Source organism: Pholis gunnellus (assembly GCF_910591455.1).
Source record: "Pholis gunnellus genome assembly, chromosome: 14".
Lineage (NCBI taxonomy): Eukaryota > Metazoa > Chordata > Actinopteri > Perciformes > Pholidae > Pholis > Pholis gunnellus.
In genome coordinates, this window is record NC_136541.1 from 16,430,353 (window position 1) to 16,452,215 (window position 21,863).

General features: G+C 44.9%; 1 protein-coding gene across 2 annotated transcripts; it reads left to right on the forward strand.

Moving 5' to 3' along the window:
• Positions 1-1,611: 1,611 nt before the first annotated feature.
• On the forward strand, positions 1,612-18,474 carry eif4g1a (eukaryotic translation initiation factor 4 gamma, 1a). 2 transcript variants are annotated; one of them, XM_079172833.1, is made up of 31 exons: positions 1,612-2,005; positions 3,783-3,909; positions 4,001-4,087; positions 4,336-4,368; positions 5,434-5,613; positions 6,328-6,427; positions 8,231-8,382; positions 8,633-8,725; positions 9,499-9,574; positions 9,674-10,726; positions 10,816-10,904; positions 11,091-11,271; positions 11,796-11,929; positions 12,169-12,288; positions 12,847-13,245; positions 13,371-13,517; positions 13,608-13,844; positions 13,955-14,059; positions 14,283-14,594; positions 14,831-14,951; positions 15,039-15,141; positions 15,307-15,794; positions 15,924-16,045; positions 16,195-16,367; positions 16,502-16,627; positions 16,798-16,879; positions 16,993-17,091; positions 17,211-17,354; positions 17,499-17,580; positions 17,816-17,956; positions 18,264-18,474. In XM_079172833.1, the coding sequence occupies exons 2-31, from the start codon at positions 3,835-3,837 to the stop codon at positions 18,443-18,445; spliced, it is 5,436 nt and encodes a 1,811-aa protein (XP_079028959.1). In that variant the 5' UTR covers positions 1,612-2,005; positions 3,783-3,834; the 3' UTR covers positions 18,446-18,474. The 2 variants fall into 2 exon arrangements, with proteins under 2 accessions (XP_079028959.1, XP_079028960.1); XM_079172834.1 differs by lacking the exon at positions 4,336-4,368.
• Positions 18,475-21,863: the final 3,389 nt, after the last annotated feature.

Genomic DNA, 21,863 nt, shown 5'->3' on the forward strand with positions numbered 1-21,863 from the left:
ATGCTCTTTTTTTGGTAACAGTATGGTTTGTTTTTGTAATAGTGTAATGTTTAGGAATTCATTAAATATCACAAAAAAGTACACAGTTGTGTACTTTTTGGACAATGGACAATCTTATCAACTTTGCTTCCAATGCCAAAAACAGTCAAGAACAAATACTGCGGCTTATTGGCTGTAATGTAACTTGAAAGCTTTGTTGTAAAACACTCCTGGGGTATAAATGGACTGATACAAAAAGTGCATGGGCTTGATAAACATTATAACTGGTACTGTATAAGAGATGCAATACAACCTTTCTTATCACCAAATAACCACTAAAATTATAATCGTAACGATTGTACCTGTAAGTGAAGTCATTCTTCCATTCCAGCAGCCCCTTTCATTACGTCTGCACCTCCAGCTGCATTTACACAGACTTCAGAAATGAATTCATTTAAAAAAAACATATTTTTGGATGAGAAGGGTATCTGTTATAATAATATGGGCCATGGAGCTTTTTGGGTACTCTAAAAAGCCTCCAAAAGAGCTCCACCCAATCAAAAATCATGTAGATATCTGGTCATTAACAGACATGAACATGGTGTATTACTGGGAGAGTTTCAAAGTACATGGAGCCCGTCTGGATCATTTATGTCAACACTTATGCAATAGACAAACACATTCTCGTTGGCTGATGTTGGCATGGCCAAACAAGCCCGCCATGAGGCCCCTTGGCAAAAATTAACTTTGGGCCTTTATTGACCGCCTGTTTGTGATATTAAATCCAATTCAATTTGATTAAAAAATAGGCACCATATACATTTTGACAAGGGCCCATCTACAGATTATGTAGAGTGCAGGTAATCATTCGAGTTGATATTCAGTTTTAGTAGTACACGTGCCCAAACTCATTTTCAGAAAATGAATCAGTGAATTTGTTTGATAATCAATTCATCTGTCATTTTCCAAGTAAATATCAGGAACATTTTATTGTTCCAGCTTCTCAGATGTGGGAAGTATCTAATAGTTGATTTAATATTTGTGAGATATTTACTGTTTGTTGAAACTACAAGTCATTTCAATATGTAACCTTGAGCTTTGAGAAATTAAATTTTTACTATTTTCTTACGTTTAACGGGGAAAAAATCGATTAAGCAATTCATACAGAAAATAATTGTCAGATTAGTCGATAATGAAAATAATTGTATTGCCAATATCCCCCGGTCTATTATTAATCATGGGTACAAATGAGCAGCCCTCAGATAAAAGCAGAGTACAACATCTTTATTTATGTATTTCATTAGCTACATCATACTTGACAATATGATTAAGGAAAGACTTTAACACTAATCAAATGGTAACATGTCCATTTCAGTCGACTCTGAGGTTGTTAATGACTTAATTCTTAATATTGGACTAGTACCACTACAGGCTTTGTAAAATGCATGATATGAGTACGTTTGTGATATATAATATATAATATTGTACTTTGAAAAGCAGATTAAGAGGCAAGGATTGATGAATTGATTCCAGCTCCTGTATCACATGACCAAGGAAACGGCATCAAAATGTAATTCTCCCGGAAGTTACCCATGCGACTTCGAGGCGCACCGGCTCCATACACCAGAAACATCGCATTATGGCCTCGCTCTGAGCCTCCTGATGCGACAGTTGTGTACATACCTTACCGGCAATCCGTCACCATCGACGCCTTGATCATGGACCTCCGGTCCAGAGGCTTTTTTTGGGGCCATCGGAATTGTCAGTAGTGCTCCCGAAGTACTATATTATTTGATTTTGAGCACTGTCACTTTTGCACGCCCGGGGATTTAAACCGAAGTGACAGTAGTAGCACTCACCCCATCTGCCGGTCAGCTAGCTAGCTCGCTAAGTCAATAGCCAAGAAGGGCATCACTTTTCTTTTGGAGTAAAGGACAAGGGAACTACAACACCACTACTTTCAGTAACAGAAGACTGATCAGAGGCTGATTTCCCGAGTTCCCAACATACTCTGTATTGATTCCTGGTAAGAATAAAACCATCTGACGGTAGAAATAATAGCTTGAAGTACACCCGAGCTTGGCTTCATTTTTGTCAAAGGCATTCAGGCTAGCTAGCTAATGCTAGCTGGTTGAACAGGCCCTACTGTCTGTCAGTGCCCATCGCTAGCTTGCTAATCTTGCCCGCAATGCTAAAATATATGAAATCAAATACATCGGAATGTCTTAACGTTTGTGAAAAGGTAGGTACTTTAATATTGTGGCATTATTTGTAGCTGCATGGCTAACGTTAGCTGAAATGACAGGTCCCTCGCTCTCGTGGCTAATCTTCAGTTGGTTACCGTTACCACTAATGCTTCGTGTGTTAACGCTAGTTAGCTCTGACGCTTGTTAAAGACGATTTTCGCCGGTTTAGAGCTGACGTGTTGATTGTAATGGTTTGACAGTAAACCTGATGTCATTTGTTTTGTGATCATGATATTGGCTCAAGTTTGATGTCAGGTTGATGGTTTCATCTGCTCGCGGATCTGGCTGGGCCTGTAATTAAATCCACCTCGTAGGACAGGACAGGGCTGGGCTGTTATCCGACATTAGCTTCACTGTAACCTAATCGCTTTCAAGTGTTGCAACGTTATGGCTAGGACCGGCTTATTTGCTGTTCTCGAGTGTCGATGAGTCAACATGTTGTCCTTTGGCACAGTAAAACCATCAAACTGAGCTCTATGTACTTTAGAGTTAAATGTGGACTCAACGTTCAGCCACGTAGCGTAACTATGCAAAATGTCTCTGGTAGTGGGACACGTAACGTCAGTGTTAGCCGGCTAGTTGGCTAACGAATCTATCCTGCTTCGGCCGGGAGTGCTGCCTTGTTAGCGGGCCAGTAAAATGTCCTTTCGTCCTTTAACTTCACTAAGACACAGTGGGGACATTTTCCGAGACTAGCTGTCACATTTAATGACAGTTCATAAGACCGGTAGCCATCTCTGCTGACAGAACCATATGGTAGGTTAGTACGTTAATGCCCTGTCTAAAAGAAGCATGGCGTAAGCTAGCAGCTAGCGACAGTTCCTGTGGCAGCAGGTGGATGACACGTCTGCTAGTGATTCTCATCAGATTTGATTAAGTCCAGTATGTCTTGTTATTCCAGCACACATACAGCCCTAATTAATATTCATGAGAAAACCGCATTCGGTTTTGAAACGGATATCGATGTGACGTTATTTGAGTGGACTATGTGCACATGTAGCTAGCATGAGCAGGGGGCATGGGAGCCACTGTTAACACAGTACATGAACTTTGACCTGAGGTATCCATTTTCTTAAATTCACTCGATACCAGACTAGTCCAAGTGATTTGGTGGCAGGCACATTTTGTTCAGGCATCATCATTTAGGAATGTGTGTTTTTTTTTTGTTGTAAAGTCCCCGTTTTTTAAGAGATTGAATAATAGCCAGCATGACCCCTTTTCTAGTCAGTTTTGGGTGGATGTTAAAACGCATGAATCCATTGCTATCTGATTGAGCAAGGAATCCGCAGATGATCCTACCGTGCAATATGCAAGTAGCCAACCTTCTTGGGAGGAGGTGGCGTTATCATGGGCAAAACCACAGACCACACCCTCACTGTTGGTTGAATGATGCCACACTTGAGGTTCATGTCTTACTGTGTTGACTAATATCTAACCTGTGTGATTGCAATTATCATATGTCGATAATTACTTTGAACCGAAAGCAATTTTCCTCTCAATGTCTTTCTGTAACACTTGATGAATGCCTAATTGTTCATCTTTTTTCTTGTTCCTCAGAAAGGCTGGCAACTCAAGGCCACCCTAATGCAGAACCACAAAAGAACGTGAAATGAACAAACCACCACAGCCTATAACGGGACCCACGTCTGTCCCTAACCCTTCCCCATCCCCTGGATTGGCACAGGTGAGAGCAGTTGACCTTGTAGAATTTAAGTCGTTTTGTTAGATTAAGGGTTTGGTAACATCTATTTTTCCTCCCTTCTCTCCTTTCAAAGGGCGCCTATGGTCCTGGCCAGCCCCCCTCTCTTGTTTTTGCGACCCCTCCACCTCCACAAATGAACTCTGCACCACAGCCAAGACAGGTAAAGTTCATCGCATGTTTTTGTCCCCTTTCTGCTAAAGTTTTTGCATTCAGTGTCCCAAGTGTGGTATATTTGACCTTGTACGGGAACCGTCCCATTCCCACTCTTTCACAAAGACTTCTGACACGGCTTCTTCTGCTACAAGGCTTTGGCTAAATCTTTGTGTGTGTGTGTGTTTTGGCCTATTTGCCTTGTTTCTCCTTGAATGTCAATCTTGACTTCTTTCCTCTCTTCTGCTGTCCTCCCAGTTTGCTGCAGGCCCCCGTACTTTACACCAACAGGTACTAACACCGCTCACTTTCCCTTACATCCCCACTGTCTCCTTAGTGTAATGCAATGCATGCTTTCAGTTCCACATGTTGGACAATTGGATGAGAACGCTGTAGTGTTTATTAGATGAGGTCACTCTTCCCGAGGTCCAGTAACATTGAGTTCTATATTTCATTCTAGAAATGCATATTTTTCAAGTTATCACAATGTTTTAATAGCGGAGTTCACCAAGGCCTTATTTATTCTTTATTTATCCTACCACATAACTGTTCAATGTTAAAGTAAATTGATTACCTGCAGCATGCTAACATAGGTTCATTGCCCTCAAAGTCAGTCTTAAACAACTCAAAACTGGGACCAGCAGGACTTGTAGGAGATGTAACTTGCCGACCAGTACAGATTTGCATGTGGTTGTTTGAGCTTACTTGTTCATGGCTGAGATATTTTGCTGCTGCCTCTCATACTCTTCCTTCTTAAACCTTGTGATCTCAACCTTCCACATTGTCTCTCGTCTTCATTTTCACCTTAATCTCACTCCCTCTCTTGCTCTCTGCTCATGTGTTGCGCGGCTGAAGGGTGGATACAGAGCATTACAGGTAACGGCTTTTCTCTTCGTACGTCTCTCCCCTCCCCCCCGCCGCTCCCTTACCTTGGGCTAACCTCGGTGTAGCAGGGAGACATGACAGTCAGTACAATTTAGACTCTGATGTAACCCCAGAACTGAACTTGCTGTACACATTGGCAGTTGCTGTGCGTGCTTCCAGCTGAGGTTAGGAATGTGTGTGACAGGACGCACACGCACGCACACACACACACACACACACACACACACACACACACACACACACACACACACACACACACACACACACACACACACACACACACACACACACACACACACACACACACACACACACACACACACACACACACACACACACACACACACACACACACACACACGGGTTAGGACCACCACCCTAGTTAGGACACTAAATGCACACACAGAGCAACAGGTTGGCTTGCGCCGTGATAAACCCTTCATCCTTCTTCCTCCCTCGTCTGTTCTCTAGAGTTACTATCAGAACCGACCAGCCATGGCCACCAGCGCTCCAAGGGTACAGACGAGTAGCGGCCCGCGACCCGTCGGACCCACTCACGTCTACCCGCCCACCTCCCAGATGATGATGATATCCCAGCAGCAGCTGTCTTTTGCTGGCTCCCCTCAGGGATACTTCATCCCCCCTGGACAGGTTGGTTCACATTAGTAATGACCCATTTGTTAAAATGACACACATACGACTGGGCTTTCCAGTAACCTGCCGAAATGACACATTTTATATGCTCATCATATTAACGTACTGGCGTGAATATAAGATGGTCTTTTAAATACACCTGGGGGTCAAGGTCTGAGACGTGTTAACAACCGTTTGAATAGGAGAGAGTAATGGCTCCTACAGAGTGAGCGTTATTTGAAATTGTTTAGGAAAGCCCAACTGGAGTTTCCTGATAGCTCATGTAGCTGGTTTTTGCTGCCACGGAGAAATTATATTTCACATTTAAATGAGTCAAAAGCAATTTCCAGATTGGGGGGCCGACTCATCTGTCAAGCAGCCAAGAATTCCCCGTGTCACAGAAAGTCATATTGGGAAGCTCGAAAAAGGCAGAAAAGTGCTAACCACCAGAGAAACTCAATCTGTCTGCTTCCAAGAGCCTGATGGGAGAGAGTGTGAGCATGTGACTGATGCACACAATGAAGAATTAGATGCGTTTGAAAGCAAATTTAGACGAGCTACGCAAATGTGAGTTTCTTATCTTCCAAAAACAGGTTTTAGAAAAGGGGTCTCATCTTTTTTTTAGGGCAAAAACAGTTCGTTACTGTGGAGACTGTGATTGACCGGACAATCTACCAACGTAATTGTCCCATTTATTGTCGTCGTCTCTGACTCTTTATTTTGTCTCCGCAGTACCGGACCCCATACATGCCTCCTACTCAGCAGTATCCTGTGGCCAGCGCCACAGCAGGCTTCTATCCGGGAACTAGCCCTGCTGAATACCCTGCGTATGGTAAGAGTTTATGACCAAGACTAGCAGCAACCAAGCACAACCATAAACATGGAGGATAGTCGGTTAAAAGGGGCGACATCTTGAACACCAGAATTTTACAGAGATTATAAGTTGAAGCATGTAGTTTGAAGCCCATGTCCAGTTTCACGCCCCTCTTTGCCCATAAGGTATCGCCGGGTGTGTCGTGGTTGTGCTTCGCTGGTTGGTGTGTTTTTAATGACTTTCTGGGTCAAAACACTGCTGTATGTGGTGGACTGCCAGTTGCATGTGGTCTGGCTTGATTCTGCTTTGGCCTTCGGTGTTCTTTCTATCTGCAGTCTCACCGGACACTGCCTAACGGGTTCCATGAAATGACTTTGAGATAAGAATTTTGTTCTTTTGCTGGATGCATGTCCATATAAATATAGATCAAATTTTTAATTTTGAATGAAAAGCATCCAGGACAAAGACCGGAGCCACTGCGCTCCTGCAAAAATTATGATTTTTATTGAAAGATGTGCAAAAAAACCCCAACAGTTGACATAAGAACAAGATGCATTCAGGGACACGCGTTGAATACGTTGTTCATTTCATGGGACCTTTTTAACACCCTGCTTCCTCTGGATCCTCTCATTAACTCATTCTGCATCTGTCTCTTCCTGCCCTCTCTCCTTCTTTCCTCCCTCTCCCGTCCCTCACTCCCTTCCTCTCGTTTGCTGCGTTGGTTCAGATCCCTCTCTTGCTGCGAGGGAGAGGCGGGGTGGTGGGGGGAGAGGGGGCGGGCGAGAGAACGGCCGTCTCTCTCTCCACGGTGCTCCTCTCACCTCCCAGCGCTACCCTGGTGAGTAGTGTGTGTGCTTGTGTGTTGGTCAGCAGGCTTTAGTGGCAACAATCTCTGTGGCACTTCCTGTCCCTGATAGCGTCGTAAATGTGTCTTTTTTTTTTTTTTTTTTTTCTTCTTTTTTTTTTTTGGGGGTAACGCACATCTTGACTTGTTTATGCAAATGATTACAAAGTGAAGGTCGCATACATACAAATTCTTCATTCTACTATAAATATCTTGCCCTCGCCTTACCAACATGGATAATGATATTTTGGATATATGTTTTTCCCTCTTAATGATGATCATACCACCAGAAAGTACGCCTTAATTCATGCTCACCGTGTCAGTGCGGTGTAGGTTAAACCAGGTCGTAGGAGTGAGCCAATAACATAAAGGCTGAAAGCAAAAACTCACTCGCCCCTGAAATCAATCTCGCCCTGATTTACTGCTAAAGACCAGCCGCCCGCCTACACGGGGCCGACGGTGAGCTGTAAAGTCTGTCTGCAGATTTCCTGCTAGCTGGGCCAGAATTTCCACTTCAACAATTTCATATACTTCAGCTTTTTTTATTTCATAGGATCACTGCGAAAAGAAATCATGGATTGTAAGTTTCTTGATTTATAATCATAAGATAGCAAGTACTGTTGTCTGTGTTCGTTCAATAGGCGGCACTTAAACAGGCTGCTTCTGTCCAACCTTCAGTCTGGTAAAAGCTTTGTGTGGATTTGTGGTTTAATTTTCCTATAGGACTCTTCACTCCGTTATTGCAACATGTGTTTTTAAATTTTTATCCTCTGTTAAGGTTTAAAAAAATGAGTATGACCTACACCATCAAATGGCCTTGCGGTGTTTCAGAAAAACATGTTGAATATATAATTTTTGGTCAAAGCTACGGGATACAGATCTCCTGGATGGACGGTTGTTTTAGTGTGAAGCTGGGACTTTTAAGTATTTTCTTTTCATACATTTTTTTGTTTTGTTGTTTCATTCTACTATTACAGCAGGAGCATACTATCCAGCTCAGCCGCAGTACTCCCCGTCTGTCCAGCCGGCACCGGTCATGATCAACCCCGCCCAGCAACAGCAGCAAGCCCCGCCTCCTCAGCAACCACCGGCGCAGTCACAAGGGCAACCAAAGAGGGAACGCAAACCGGTAGTGTGTTGCAACAAAAGGGCAGCCCGCCTCTTGTCTGAGGTCAAAAAAAAAATTTGAATAGACAGAAAGGAGTATTGTTTGTTCAGTGTGGAACTTTCCCTTTTACCTGAAAATAACAATAGTATTTATCATGATGGGTGGCGGCTATAGATCCGAAGTGACTGCATCCGTACATACCGTCTGTATTCTGATGTCGGACACGTGTTTCGTGGAAACCTAACCCAATATTTCCCCTGTCTCCTTATAGATAAGGATACGAGACCCCAACCAGGGCGGGCGTGATATCACAGAGGAGATCATGTCAGGTGGAAGGTCCACCACCACACCGACTCCCCCACAGGTAAGAAGCCTTCTGGGGAGACTCGTTTTTCTCCACTCATTTGAGGGGAGCATGGTCGTGTCCAAGGTTAAAGGCAGAATCGATTGTAAGTCTTAAACTAATGACTTATGTTTGTGTTATTCTGGGATAAAGGTATAGTTTTTTCTTGTTTTAGAAATCTAAATCATCAGCTGTTCTGTACTGCGGAAATGTACCGTTTGTGTGGAAAGTAGAGGTTTTATTGTTTAAAGAAAAATCTCAGGACTTTTGTTTTGTCTACAAACTGTGCAGTCATTCTTCCAAAAGTGGAACCAAAATGTATTCACAGTTTAATGTACTAATAAATACTATTTAATTACACATAAGAACACTGATTTAGAAGAAAAGAAATTCCATATGGTTGGTTCGTATGAACAACAGACACATTGTCAGCGCTTAGATATTCTTTATACACCTGCTCCCAAATTATTCATTTTTCATTGAGGTGATTGCATGTTTTCATGTGTGCTAACATCCTGTCATCAGCACAGCATACATCTAGCACTGAGCAAATGCACACAAATGTGCACTGGTGTTTTGAGCTGTGGTTATATTTTCAGGTTATTTTGCCTCAAGTGACAAAAACAAAATGCAACACAAAGGACAATACGTAATGCTCAATCAGCACGTCTTTGAAGCAGTTTTGAGTGAAATTGACAGTTATTTAATGACTACATTAAACTCATGGCTCTAATTGATAAAATGGTTGTATATCTGTGTATCAGACCTAAAAAAACACTGTTTTGTGACTGTAGGCCTCCGCATCAGATGCAAGTCCTGCACAGACCAATGGTGAAGTACCACAGCCGGCCACTACAGTGACTAGAAGAGGTGAGTACAGTGTCTCACTTTTGGTTTACTTAAGAATTAAAAGATGCCTGTATTCCACATATTCCTTATTGTGATTATTTTATGCGTTTCATTCACCAGATGAAAACACTGAGCCCCCTGCTAGCGCTGAAACCCCACCACCTCCTGCCACAGCGAATACAGAGCCTGTGGAGGAGGCCAAACAGGAAACGGACCACCAGATGACACCGCCTGCTGAGTCAGCCGCACAATCTGTGGCCCCTACAGCTGCTGCTGAGGTGCCATCCCCTTTGAATGAGGACCTGCAGTGTCCCTCTCCCCTCCCTGCAGCAGCAGCAGCAGCAGCAGCAGCAGCATCTACTACTACTACTACTCCTGCTGAGGCAGAAAATACAGTCGATACTAAAGTTGGTGACACGGTCGACGCTCCTGTCGGCCCTTCGGCATCGTTGGCAGCACAAGAGGCGCCTGTCAAAATGGAAGAACCACAGGCTGCCCCAGCTCCAGCTGAGAAGGCACCCAAAACGGAGGAAGTGAAGGAATTGGAGAAAGAGGAGCAGGTGGCCAGCGCTAAATTGGAGCCCGCAGTTGCAGTTGCTACAACAGTTTCTCCCGTTAAAGAGACGAAAGCAGAGACGACTATGAAGACAGAAACTAAAGTGTCTCCGCCTCCACCCTCTGCGCAGGAACCTGCTGCTCCACAGACCCAGACCACCACCGCCCCGAGCTCTGAACCTGAACCCACGCCGGCTGAAGCGGCAGAGCCTCTTCTCTCCAACGGCCTTCCCCAGGACACAGAGGAAGTGTCCGAGGAACTGTCTGAGGACGTGGCATTTTTAGACACTACGCCCCTTGACAAGCCGGACGCTTCACAATCTCAAGAATCCATACCTGTTGCTAAAATTTCAATGCCTGCCCCGGAGGTGGAGGAGGAAGAGGAGGAGCAGGAGGAGGAAGTGGTGGCAGAGGAGGAGGAGGAAGAGGAGGAGGAGGAGGAGGAGGAGGAGGAGGAGGCGAAGGAGGCAGCGGAAGAGGAGAAGGAGGAGGAGGAGGAGGAAGAAGAAGAAGAAGAAGAGGAAGAGGAGGAGAAAAAAGACGAGGAGAAGGAGGAGAAAAACGAGGATGCCCCTCCCGCCTCTGTCAGCTGTCCTACAGAGGAGTCCACTATGCAAGGTAGGTGGAGTGGATTCCTGGCTTGCATTTCTGATCGTCATATGAGTTGTGCTGGATTCTAATGTCAACACCGTGTCCTTGTCTTGAAGCTGCAACGTCTGTGCCAAAAAAGAGGAAGAACATGAAGGAGTTGAACAAGAAGGAGGCCATTGGAGACCTCCTGGATGCCTTCACAGAGGTGTGTAACGGTCCAGATGACAACATGAAATTAACACGAGGTCACGGTGTTCAAGTGTCTCAGCAGTTTCAGCTGTATCAATAATGTTTTTTAGGATACTTAACACCAAAACAAACACTGCGCTCTCTGACGGGTAACTGGGTTATCATAATAACTTCTTCATCTCTTTTTGTTTTTGTGCCTCAGGAGCAAGAAGCCAAGCCTGCCCCTGAACCCTCGTCCACTCAGGCCGACCCCGCCCCTGTTGCTCCACCTAAACCTCCCGCCGAGGTTCCCGATGAGACCTGGGAGGAGAAAGAGGACAAGCAGAACCCGGGACCTAAAGCCACACCTGAGCCAACTGACCAGAAATACCAGTACAAAGAAGGTATGTTGTGATTTCAGAAATGCAACGGTCAGTCGCTCCTGCTGTTTTGATGTACACCTGTAGCTATGGTTTTTATGCACACAAAAATCCAAATAAAGAGGTGCATAAAAAAACTAAATAGATATACAGGACTGTCTCAGAAAATTAGAATATTGTGATAATCCCCATACGTGTGATTTAGTTTACTGAACCAAGATGAGTGTTTTTCAAGGCTCAGGAAACCCTTGCAGGTGTTTCGAGTTAGACGATTCAAGTGATTAGTTGAATACCCTACTAGTATACTTTTTCATGATATTCTAATATTTAGAGATAGGATATTTGAGTTTTCTTAAGCTGTAAGCCATAATCAGCAATATTAAAAGAATAAAAGGCTTGCAATATTTCAGTTGATTTGTAATGAATCCAGAATGCATGACATTTTTGTTTTTTTAATTGCATTACACAAAATAAAGAACTTTATCACAATATTCAAATTTTCTGAGACAGTCCTGTATATAACAAACATGTCTGGTACCTTTTTTCAGAGCAATGGAAGCCGATAGACCCAGAAGACAAGAAGCGGTACGACAGGGAGTTCCTCCTGGGCTTCCAGTTCATCGGTGCCAGTATGCACAAACCCGATGGACTGCCGACCATCAGTGACGTGGTCCTGGATAAGGTAATGTCATTCATGTGGGACATTAAGGAAAAATCATATATTGAGATAGAAGCTGCATGGAAGTTTTTGTTAAGCATTTTACTTAACTGTTGATCTCATTAGCGTAACTCGTTTTTTCAATATACCATGGTGGTGATGATGATGATGATGGATGAGGAAACTTGACGTCCATCTTGTCTTGTCAATGTTTATTGAATTTTTGTATGGACTAACTGGTAATCTTTCCTCTTTAACTCCAGGCGAACAAGACTCCAATGCGGCCTCCTGACCCAGCTCGAATTATGAATGTTGGTCCTGATTTTACTCCCTCGTATTTGGGGAACCTCGGGAGCAGATCGGTGGGAGGACCACGTGGCCCGGTGAGGAAAATTCTTCTCTTTTTAGGGTGTTTTTTTTTTTATGAAAGGATAATTCTTGACCCTTTTGATTATGGCAATAACAATAATTCCTTGTTTTGTGCCTTGCAAAAGCATTCACCCCTCTTGTCATTTTTCCTATTTTGCATTTCGACCTGGACATTAAAATGGATTTTTATTTGGATTTTATTGTAATGGTCCTAAACAGAATAGTCAAAATTGTTCACATGATCTGTCACGTGATCCTCTGAAGCTCCATTAAATCCCACATGACCTTAGTCAAACTCCCAACTTATTTTCTTTATATGTGCGATTGTTTTTTGCTGGCCCCTGTTCTCTTTGCTGCCATATTTACATTTTTAACTAACGGACTTAATGTTTAGATTAAGCGACTGATCATGTGACACTTGCACACTGGTGGACTTTATTTAACTAATGATGTGACCTCTGAAGGTAATTGATCGCACCAGATCTTATTTAGGGGCTTCACAACAAAGGAGGTACATTTTGTTGTAGAAGATTTATTTTCTAAATGTGCATCCCTCTCCTTCCTTTTTTTAGCCGCCTGGCCCACGTCGCTCCCAGCAGGGTCAGAGGAAAGAGCCGAGGAAAATCATCCTCAGCAGCATGTCCCTCGGCGACGACGTGCAGCTCAACAAGGCCGAGAAGGCCTGGAAGCCCACGGGGAAGAAGTCCACTCGAGGCCGCGGCGCGGAGGAACCCGAAGTCGAAGACGACGATCCCGAACAGGCCAAGACTAAGGAGCTGTTCAAGCGTCTGCGCAGTATCCTCAACAAGCTGACCCCTCAGAAGTTTCAGGAGCTGATGAAACAGGTGACGGACCTGACGATCGACACAGAGGACAGGCTGAAGGGAACCATTGACCTTATCTTTGAGAAGGCCATCTCAGAGCCCAACTTCTCCGTGGCCTACGCCAACATGTGCCGCTGCCTTATGGGGGTAAGTCACTGATGAAGCACACTCCATTTGTTTTTATAATCACATGTTTATAGTCTAGTTTTGAAGCCATATAATCATCAGCGATATCAAAATGTTAAATTGTACTCGATGTTTTCCTCCTCCAGTTGAAAGTCCCCACCTCAGACAAGCCAGGCATTTTTGTGAACTTCCGCAAACTGCTGCTCAACCGCTGCCAGAAAGAGTTTGAGAAGGACCAGGACGATGACGAAATCTTTGAGAGGAAGCAAAAAGAATTAGAGGCTGCCAAAGAAGTAAGACATGAGCTCTTTTTTTTTACCGTCGCCGTCGCAGCCACCACAGTGTTGTGTTTTCGACTAAACTGGTCTCGTGTCTGCCCTTAGGGAGAGGAGCGGGAGCGCTTGAGGGTGGAGCTGCAGAGCTCCAGAGACCAGGCCCGCCGCCGGTCACTGGGTAATATAAAGTTCATTGGGGAGCTCTTCAAGCTGAAGATGCTGACGGAGGCCATCATGCACGACTGTGTAGTGAAACTACTGAAGAACCACGATGAAGAGTCTCTGGAGTGTCTCTGCAGGCTGCTCTCCACAATTGGCAAAGACCTGGACTTTGAGAAGGCCAAGGTAAGTAAAGCGTGAACACGCAAAAATGTACCACATTCAGCCTCCGGGAATGACTTCTTGTTTGTATTCATGATTCATAAAAGCTAACTTTACGTCTGTTTCCCCGTTAGCCTCGTATGGATCAGTATTTCAACCAGATGGACAAGATCATCAAAGAGAAAAAGACCTCATCCAGAATCCGCTTCATGCTACAAGACGTCATAGACCTAAGAAGGGTAAATATTAACGGGATATTGTAATAAAGAGCCAATATCAGGCATTTATGGTGGTGACTAATGCTTAGAAATATTCCTGAATGAGCAGAATTGTTTGATACTGCGCGTGGTGTAATCCACGGGGGATTATGAGTCGCGTGGGAGCCATGAATGTAGACATTAAGGACGTGCGTCGGAGCGGTTACAGACCGTTTAATAACCATCTTCCATCTCTGATCGACAGTGCAACTGGGTGCCTCGTAGAGGAGAGCAGGGTCCTAAAACGATCGAACAGATCCACAAGGACGCAGAGCTGGAGGAGCACAGGGAACACATCAAAGTCCAGCAGCAGCTTCTGTCCAAGGGCGGAGGAGGAGGAGGCGGAGGAGGAGGCGGCGGTGGTGGTGGCGGTAGGATGGGAGGGAACATGGGGGGCCGTGGCTCTCACACACAAGGAGGCGGCCGGAATAGCCAGCCTCAGGATGAGGGCTGGAACACGGTGCCCATCTCCAAGAACAGACCCATCGACACCACCCGCCTCAGCAAGATCACAAAGGTAACATCCAAGTCTAACACGGAAGTTTTCACTTGATTTATTTATTTTGTACCCAGCTTCAGGTTTTCACTGACGCTTGTTAGTATTGTCCAATATAGTGTTTTTGTTTTGGGGTGCACTGTAAGAAATCACTCCCCGTCTCACACTTATTCTGCCGAGTCACAAGCCTTTACAATTAAACTGTCTTAATGTGTATGTAACTTGTGTGTTGATGTAACTTGTGTGTTTCCCTTCAGCCTGGTTCTCTGGACTTCAACAATACACTGTTGGCTCCGGGGGGAAAAGGCATGTGGGGCAGCTGGGGCAAAGGCAGCAGTGGAGGAACTGGAGCCAAACCAGCAAGCGGAGGAGAGCCAGGTAAAACACCTTTTTAAAATGAATAAGAAGTTTACTTTTAAGCTGTTTTAGTGGTTGGAGAGTTAATCTTTCCTGTTCCTTTTTTAGACACTGGTCGTCCAGCTACCAGCACCGTCAATCGCTTCTCAGCCCTGCAACAGTCCGGTTCGGTGTCGGCTTCAACTGACTCTGATCGCAGAGCTCCTCAGAGGTATTTAGCTACGGATATTTCAACATCAACTAAAATGTCTTGTCCTTGTGCTTTGCCCCTATTGTCTTCTTTATCTTCACCCGAGAGCAACCAGTTTATGATTAGATTGGAATGCGCAGCATTGTGGTAAATGTGGACCTTTTTGTGTCACTTGCAACCTTTTAGGTCGAGCTCCAGCCGCGAGCGTGGTGGCGACGGAGAAAAGGGTGACCGGGATCAGTTTGATCGCAGCGAGGGACGAGAGGGCCGTGACGGCCGGAGCACCCCAAACCAAATCACCAAGAGAAGCTTCAGCAGAGAGTCTCAGGAGCGCGGCGGGAGGACCGGCGACCTCCGGGCCTTAACTGAGCCTGTGCGTCGCGTGGCCAGCATGACCGACGATAGGGACAGAGGAAGCCGAGATCGAGGCAGCCGGGACAGAGGAAACCGAGATCAAGGAAGCCGGGACAGAGGAAACCGAGATCAAGGAAGCCGGGACAGAGGAAACCGAGATCAAGGAAGCCGGGACCGAGGAAACAGAGATCAAGGAAGCCGGGACCGAGGAAACAGAGATCAAGGAAGCCGGGACCGAGGAAGCCGAGATCAAGGAAGCCGGGACCGAGGAAGCCGAGATCAAGGAAGCCGGGACAGGGCTCCAAGCAAAGATCTCCCAGGTGAAAAACCCACTGAGCAAAAGTGAAGATTTGATATGGATATAATGGTATAAAGATGGAGGAAAGGCTGTGTACGCACAGAGATTTGAATACTATTTAACTCTTATTGTGACGTTTTTTCCTCTGCAGTTGAGCGTGAGGGCGCTCCAACTCCCCCACCGTCTCTTCCAAAACCTGCCTTGAGTGAAGAGGAGTTGGAGAAGAAGTCGAGCGCCATCATTGAAGAATACCTTCACCTTAATGACATGAAGGTACAAACACGACGCCGCCTAAACTCTCATTCAACACAGTGAATTTTACTTAAACGTATGCTCATTATCAGGCTTCACCAGCAAAATGCTTGGAATCTGAATCCGCTCTGACGGCCAACATGTTGTGCGTCCTCTTCCTCCCGCTGTAGGAGGCGTTGCAGTGCGTGACAGAACTCGACAGTGCCTCGCAGCTCTATGTGTTTGTGCGGAACGGCGTGGAGTCGACGCTGGAGCGCAGCACCATTGCTAGAGAGCGCGCGGGCCTGTTGCTGCACCACCTGGTCAAGGCTGGGATATTGCCCTCAGAGCACTACTACAAAGGGTGAGCTTTAAGGGATTATGTCTGAAACGGTTTTTCACCCTCTAGTGCATTCCGATTTACTCCTTACGGACTGAGAAAATGTAACTTATGTGTGTCAAGTGAGATTGAGTGCTGTGTGTTTTCTGGGTCTGTAGGCTAGAAGAGACCCTGGAGGCTGCGGAAGACATGGCCATAGATATACCTCACATCTGGCTCTACCTGGCTGAACTCATCACCCCCATGCTCCATGAGGGAGGCATCCCTATGGGACAGATCTTCAGGTGAGCTGACCCATTGTTCTCACCATAAATTACATATTTTTTATATTACTTTATTTCTTAGCGTTGAGTATGATTGTGGTTTTAGTAACGCATGAAACAACTGAGTGATAGAATAGTTCATGGAAAGTCTGGAGCATAATTCAGCGTGTGTGTGTGTGTTGTGTCTTCAGGGAGATCTCCAAGCCTCTCGTGCCTCTGGGGCAGGCCGGCGTGCTGCTGGTGCAGATCCTCAAGTTGCTCTGCAAAGAAATGGTACGTCTCCCATAAATCTATCCGCTTGATGAGGCTTGTCCATTTTGAGTGCAAACGTTCACATCTGTTTCATTTCATTACTCATTGGATTTAATGTTTTTACCACCCGTCAGACCCCGAAGAAGGTCGGGGCAATGTGGACCGAGGGAGGCCTGAATTGGAGCGATTTCTTGCCCGAAGATGAAGACGTCAACAAGTTCGTCACTGAGCAGGTCTGTAGGCTGAAGTAGTTCAAGACGGTGAAACACAAATTACTAAAAAAGCCAACAAACCTATGAACAGATCACTTATAAGACTATCGTTACTTTTCTTTGTTTGTTGCGTGATTTAGAAAGTGGAGTTCACCACAGGAGAGGAGTTGGAGTCAAAGGAAGTTGACGAGAAGAAGATCCTCACTGGAGAGGAGCTCAGCAAACAGATGGAGAGACTCTTCCAGGACAAGGCCAACAACCAGCGCATCAGAGACTGGGCTGAGGTGTGTTACACGTACCGGTGGTGTGGCTCATGTTCTAGTTCAGACATGAATATTCCATGTGGTTCCATGTGTTGTATTCCATATCAAAGTTACAGGAGTCTTTGAAGTTTCCCCTGTTCAACTCTTTTGTTCTTTTTTTTTCAGGCTAACTTGGACGAGGAGCAAGCCGCTTCCAACCAGTTTGTACGAGAATTGATGACGTCAGTGTGTCAGTCTGCCATCATATGTAAGTATGACCAATGCGGCATGTAGGAGTTAAGGCTGTTGGCAGAAATGTGTCTTTGTGTGTTAGTCCCCGCTGTTGGCCTGTTCTTCTCACAGCGGCGGTATGAGTTCTTCATGTTTAACATGTTTTAGTGTTACCGATACATCGATGTTCCGTGATGATTAATCGTACCATCGCAACATGTGATACAAGACGGTCGGCCCCAGTCTCTTGAGTTTGCCTCTCCTTGTTTCAGGTGACAGCCCGTACAGGGTGGATGCACGGCAGATCAACCAGAGGGCCAGTCTGCTGCAGAGATACCTGTCTGATGAGCAGAAAGAGCTGCAGGCCCTCTACGCCCTCCAGGCTCTGATGGTGCACATGGAGCAGCCAGCGAGTGAGTATTAATCTAATGGGAGCGGGGCCAGCAGTAATGTGCTGGGGCTAAACGCACCGAGGTGGACAAAATAACAGATGCCTTGCCATGCAGTATCCCTGTGACGTTGGTCACATACCTTTCAGGTTCTGACTGTTATTGACGTTCATTAACAAACGACCGTCGCAAACATTATCTTGTTTTATTATCGCCAAACAAGCGACACAAACCTTTTCCTCCTCCTCCTCCTCCTCCTCCTCCTCCGCAAACTGTTTCTCATTGCATTCAATGCCAGATCAATACTGACCTCTGTATCCCGTCTCCATAGACCTGCTGCGGATGTTCTTCGACGCCTTGTACGACGAGGACGTCATTAAAGAGGAGGCCTTCTACAAATGGGAAACCAGCAAAGACCTCGCGGAGCAAACGGGCAAAGGTGTGGCCTTGAAATCAGTCACCGCCTTCTTCACCTGGCTCCGCGAGGCCGAGGAGGAGTCCGACAAGGAATAAAAGACTGAACTGAAAGCTGCCGCCCCCCCCCCCCCCCCCCCCCCCCCCCCCCCCCCCCCCCCCCCCTCAAGGCGGGGGGGGGGGGGCTCTGCAGGCGGCTGCAGAGAGTCACAGACAATGTTGCCAGAGAGGCAGACTCAAATCAATCCTCAATGAGGATAAATCTTTATTCTTTTTTTTTTCTTTTCTTTTGAGGGATGGACTCAGAAAACAATCATTTCTCTCTACCCCTCCCTCTCTTGCTTCCTCATTATTTCCCCACCTGCTTGTCACAGCAAGTGTCCTCATCAAATAAACTTGAAGCTGATGCAGCAGGATTGCTTGTTAACGAGGTGTGAGGTATCCCACGTTACTACAAAACGCTTTTTCTCACAAAAACCAACAGGCTGCTTTTTTTTTTTTTATGGTTCTAGATAATTATAATGCCTGACATCCTATCTGATCTGCAAGAGTAAAACCACGTGGTGTAGTGGGTTCCCTGATACGTGGGTATCGTCATGCCATAATGTGTGTTCAATCCAAACTCGGCTCTTATGTCTTTGTCCCTTACTGGAGTGTGCAGCATGACTGAAGTGTGTTTCTATTAATGATACAGTGGACGAAACGTCGATTAGGAAAAAAAAAATGTACATGAACTAATCTTAATTTCATGGATGGAGTTTTAAATGCAAAGGTTGTCTATTTTCTCTTCCTGTTTCCCCAACATGAATTTAGGGAGGGCAGAAACACGGATTGGTGTTGACCTTTGACTACTTAGGGGTGGTCTTAATGCTTCCTCTAAGCCATCCTCTCCCATCCCCAGTAGTGAACCACACTGACTGACTCTTCATCTTTACCTCTTCTATACTTAAACCTGAGCTGTCGTAGAGGACACTTAATGACCCAATCACCGGTAAAACTTGAAATCGACAGAAAATTGACTTGATGAAAATATATAAAGTTACAAAAAAGAAAAAAAAAACAACAACACAGAAATGATCCGAAAGCCTTTTCTACTTTAAGTGGAAACTTATTTCAGGAGCGTTCTGTAAATATATAATAATTAAAAAAAACGTTTTTTTCAGTTTTATTTTTCAGAAACGATAAATTGCTGATGTAATTGCAGTGTATACTTTTCCAACAGAAACCGCAGTTGTCCAGATGCAGAGAGGTGCTTTAGATAATCCATTGATTATTAATTGTGGAATTTTGTAAATATTTTTTTTGCTTTCTTTATTTAAGAAATTATTGCTTCTTTTGCATTGGAAACTGGAAAGATGAGGTAATGGAGCATTGCAAATAAAGGACTTATTAAGTTGCTGAGCAGAGTTTTGCTTATGTCTGTCTGATGCCCCTGTGATTTGAATGGTTGTGTGTGTGTTTATGGTTGTTCAGAGAGGCTGCAAGATAGACTGACCTCATTAAGGGGACTGGTCATCAGCCATGATGTCACCGATGCAGTGAAACTACGAAGCTTGAACCACAATCCTATGACAACTTCAAATGTCCGAAAGGAGTCCAAAGATATTCAACATGGTAGAGAAGTGAGCACATCCTCACAGAAGGTGGAAGCTGAAAATGTTCAGCATCAAAATAGTGTATTGAATAATCGGCCAACAATTTCAGCATTAATAATTTGCCTGGTGCTCCAGATACAATCCAGCACTGTTGCAAAGACGTTAACTCAGTTTGTGGTATTTCAATGAAACAAAATGATTGAGCAATATGCTGCATGTAAATGAAATTCAAAAATGTTGAAATTATATTTTTTCACAATGTAAGATAACTGTCTCATAGCCCTTAAAGAGTAACACTTGGTTCAACTCTATTTAGCATTAACATATAGGCTATACTTTTAATAAATGATTTATAATACATTACAAAGTAGTTTATTATTGTATTGGTCTAAGATAACTGAAATTATAAAGCAACCATAACTGGATGCTTGTGTATAAACATGACAATATAGTGAAACCGTTTTAAATCATACAATAAGTGTCTATGAGAAGTTATGGTTGTTGAAACACAGTACATTAACAAACACCTTAATATGTCCTTGGTCTTCTTTCAACCGCATTATACTGTGATATAAATAGTTTAAGTGTTTGAAATACCACAAACCAACAGAGTGAATGTGGTTGGTTGGTAATCCAGGGTTGTATGCACGTCTCGTTTTATTTTTAAATAAGTCTTGTTCTGGGCTACATAACTGGACAAATAAGGTCAAATTGGCATGATGGCTGTTATTTTATAATTTTTTTTAAATCAGGAAATTATTTTTGGATCCTTCCAGCGGTTTCCGTGATCTCAGACTGCAGTAAATGTCCACACATACACCGCATGTCCACCCTGCATGCGTCCTGTTGAGTCTGTTCACCAAATGACTGCAGATGTGTGCGGTAATGTTTGTTTATTAAAACATAAATAATCAGCTGCAGTGCTTTCTAGGGCCAAACCTGCAGGTTACTGTATCTTGATCTTGGTTACATGGGGAAGGGGGGGGGGGGGGGGTGGATGTGACATCGCCTTGCGTTGATGACGCTCGCCATCGGGAGGCATTTGGACAGCCTATGTAACCCATATACCGAGCAACAAATGGTGCGTCTGTGCTGGAGACCCTGATGCTGGAGTTTGAGAGATGTTTCCGCCGACTGATTGGCATTGATGATCCACTGCAGAGCCCGCTGCAGGGGGACGAACCGCGCGCTATCATCTGTTGATCGGATTGGAGACAATTAAAGCGCATTATCATGAGCCGACGCGGTCCGATTTACAGGTAGGTACCGAGAGTCGTTGAGAGAGAGAGAGGGGGGGGTGTAATTACACGCACACGAGCATCGTTAGCGCCGTGGAGGTGCATATAGAGGGCAGCGTCTCTCGGCATCTCTCCCGTGTTGTTTTTCCGATGCAGGTATGAAGCTATTGGTATGCAGACGGAGACTTCAGAGGTTGCCAGGAAACCCGCTGCTGCATCCGCGCCTCTCGTGCGTTATTTCCCCCCCATAATTGCACGCTACAGGCCTGCACCGATCAATGGCGGGGTGACGTGTTGTTCAATCGTCAGTGTGTCGCTTCTGTTGAGAGAAACAAAAACACCATCAGCACCGCAGCTCCCTCCATTCATGCCAGATACAAGGTGTTTTGGGCTGCAGCCACTCGATCCCACTTGTTGGTCAAGTCACACCACTGGCTGTTGGACATGTTTGATCTATGTTGCATGTCAAAAAGGCGCACAGCAGTCTGCCTCTGCAGGGAGTGGACGATATAATCCAAACATGTCATATAAAGAAAGGACTTTGACTTGATTATAATTGCAAACGCTGCTAGACATGTTGTTAGGATTAATGCCAATTAGCAGCAGTTGTCAGCTGGCAAAATTATGTGCAGGTGGGCTGGTTAGAAAAAAGGGCAAATATCAACAGTCAACTAATTATTATTT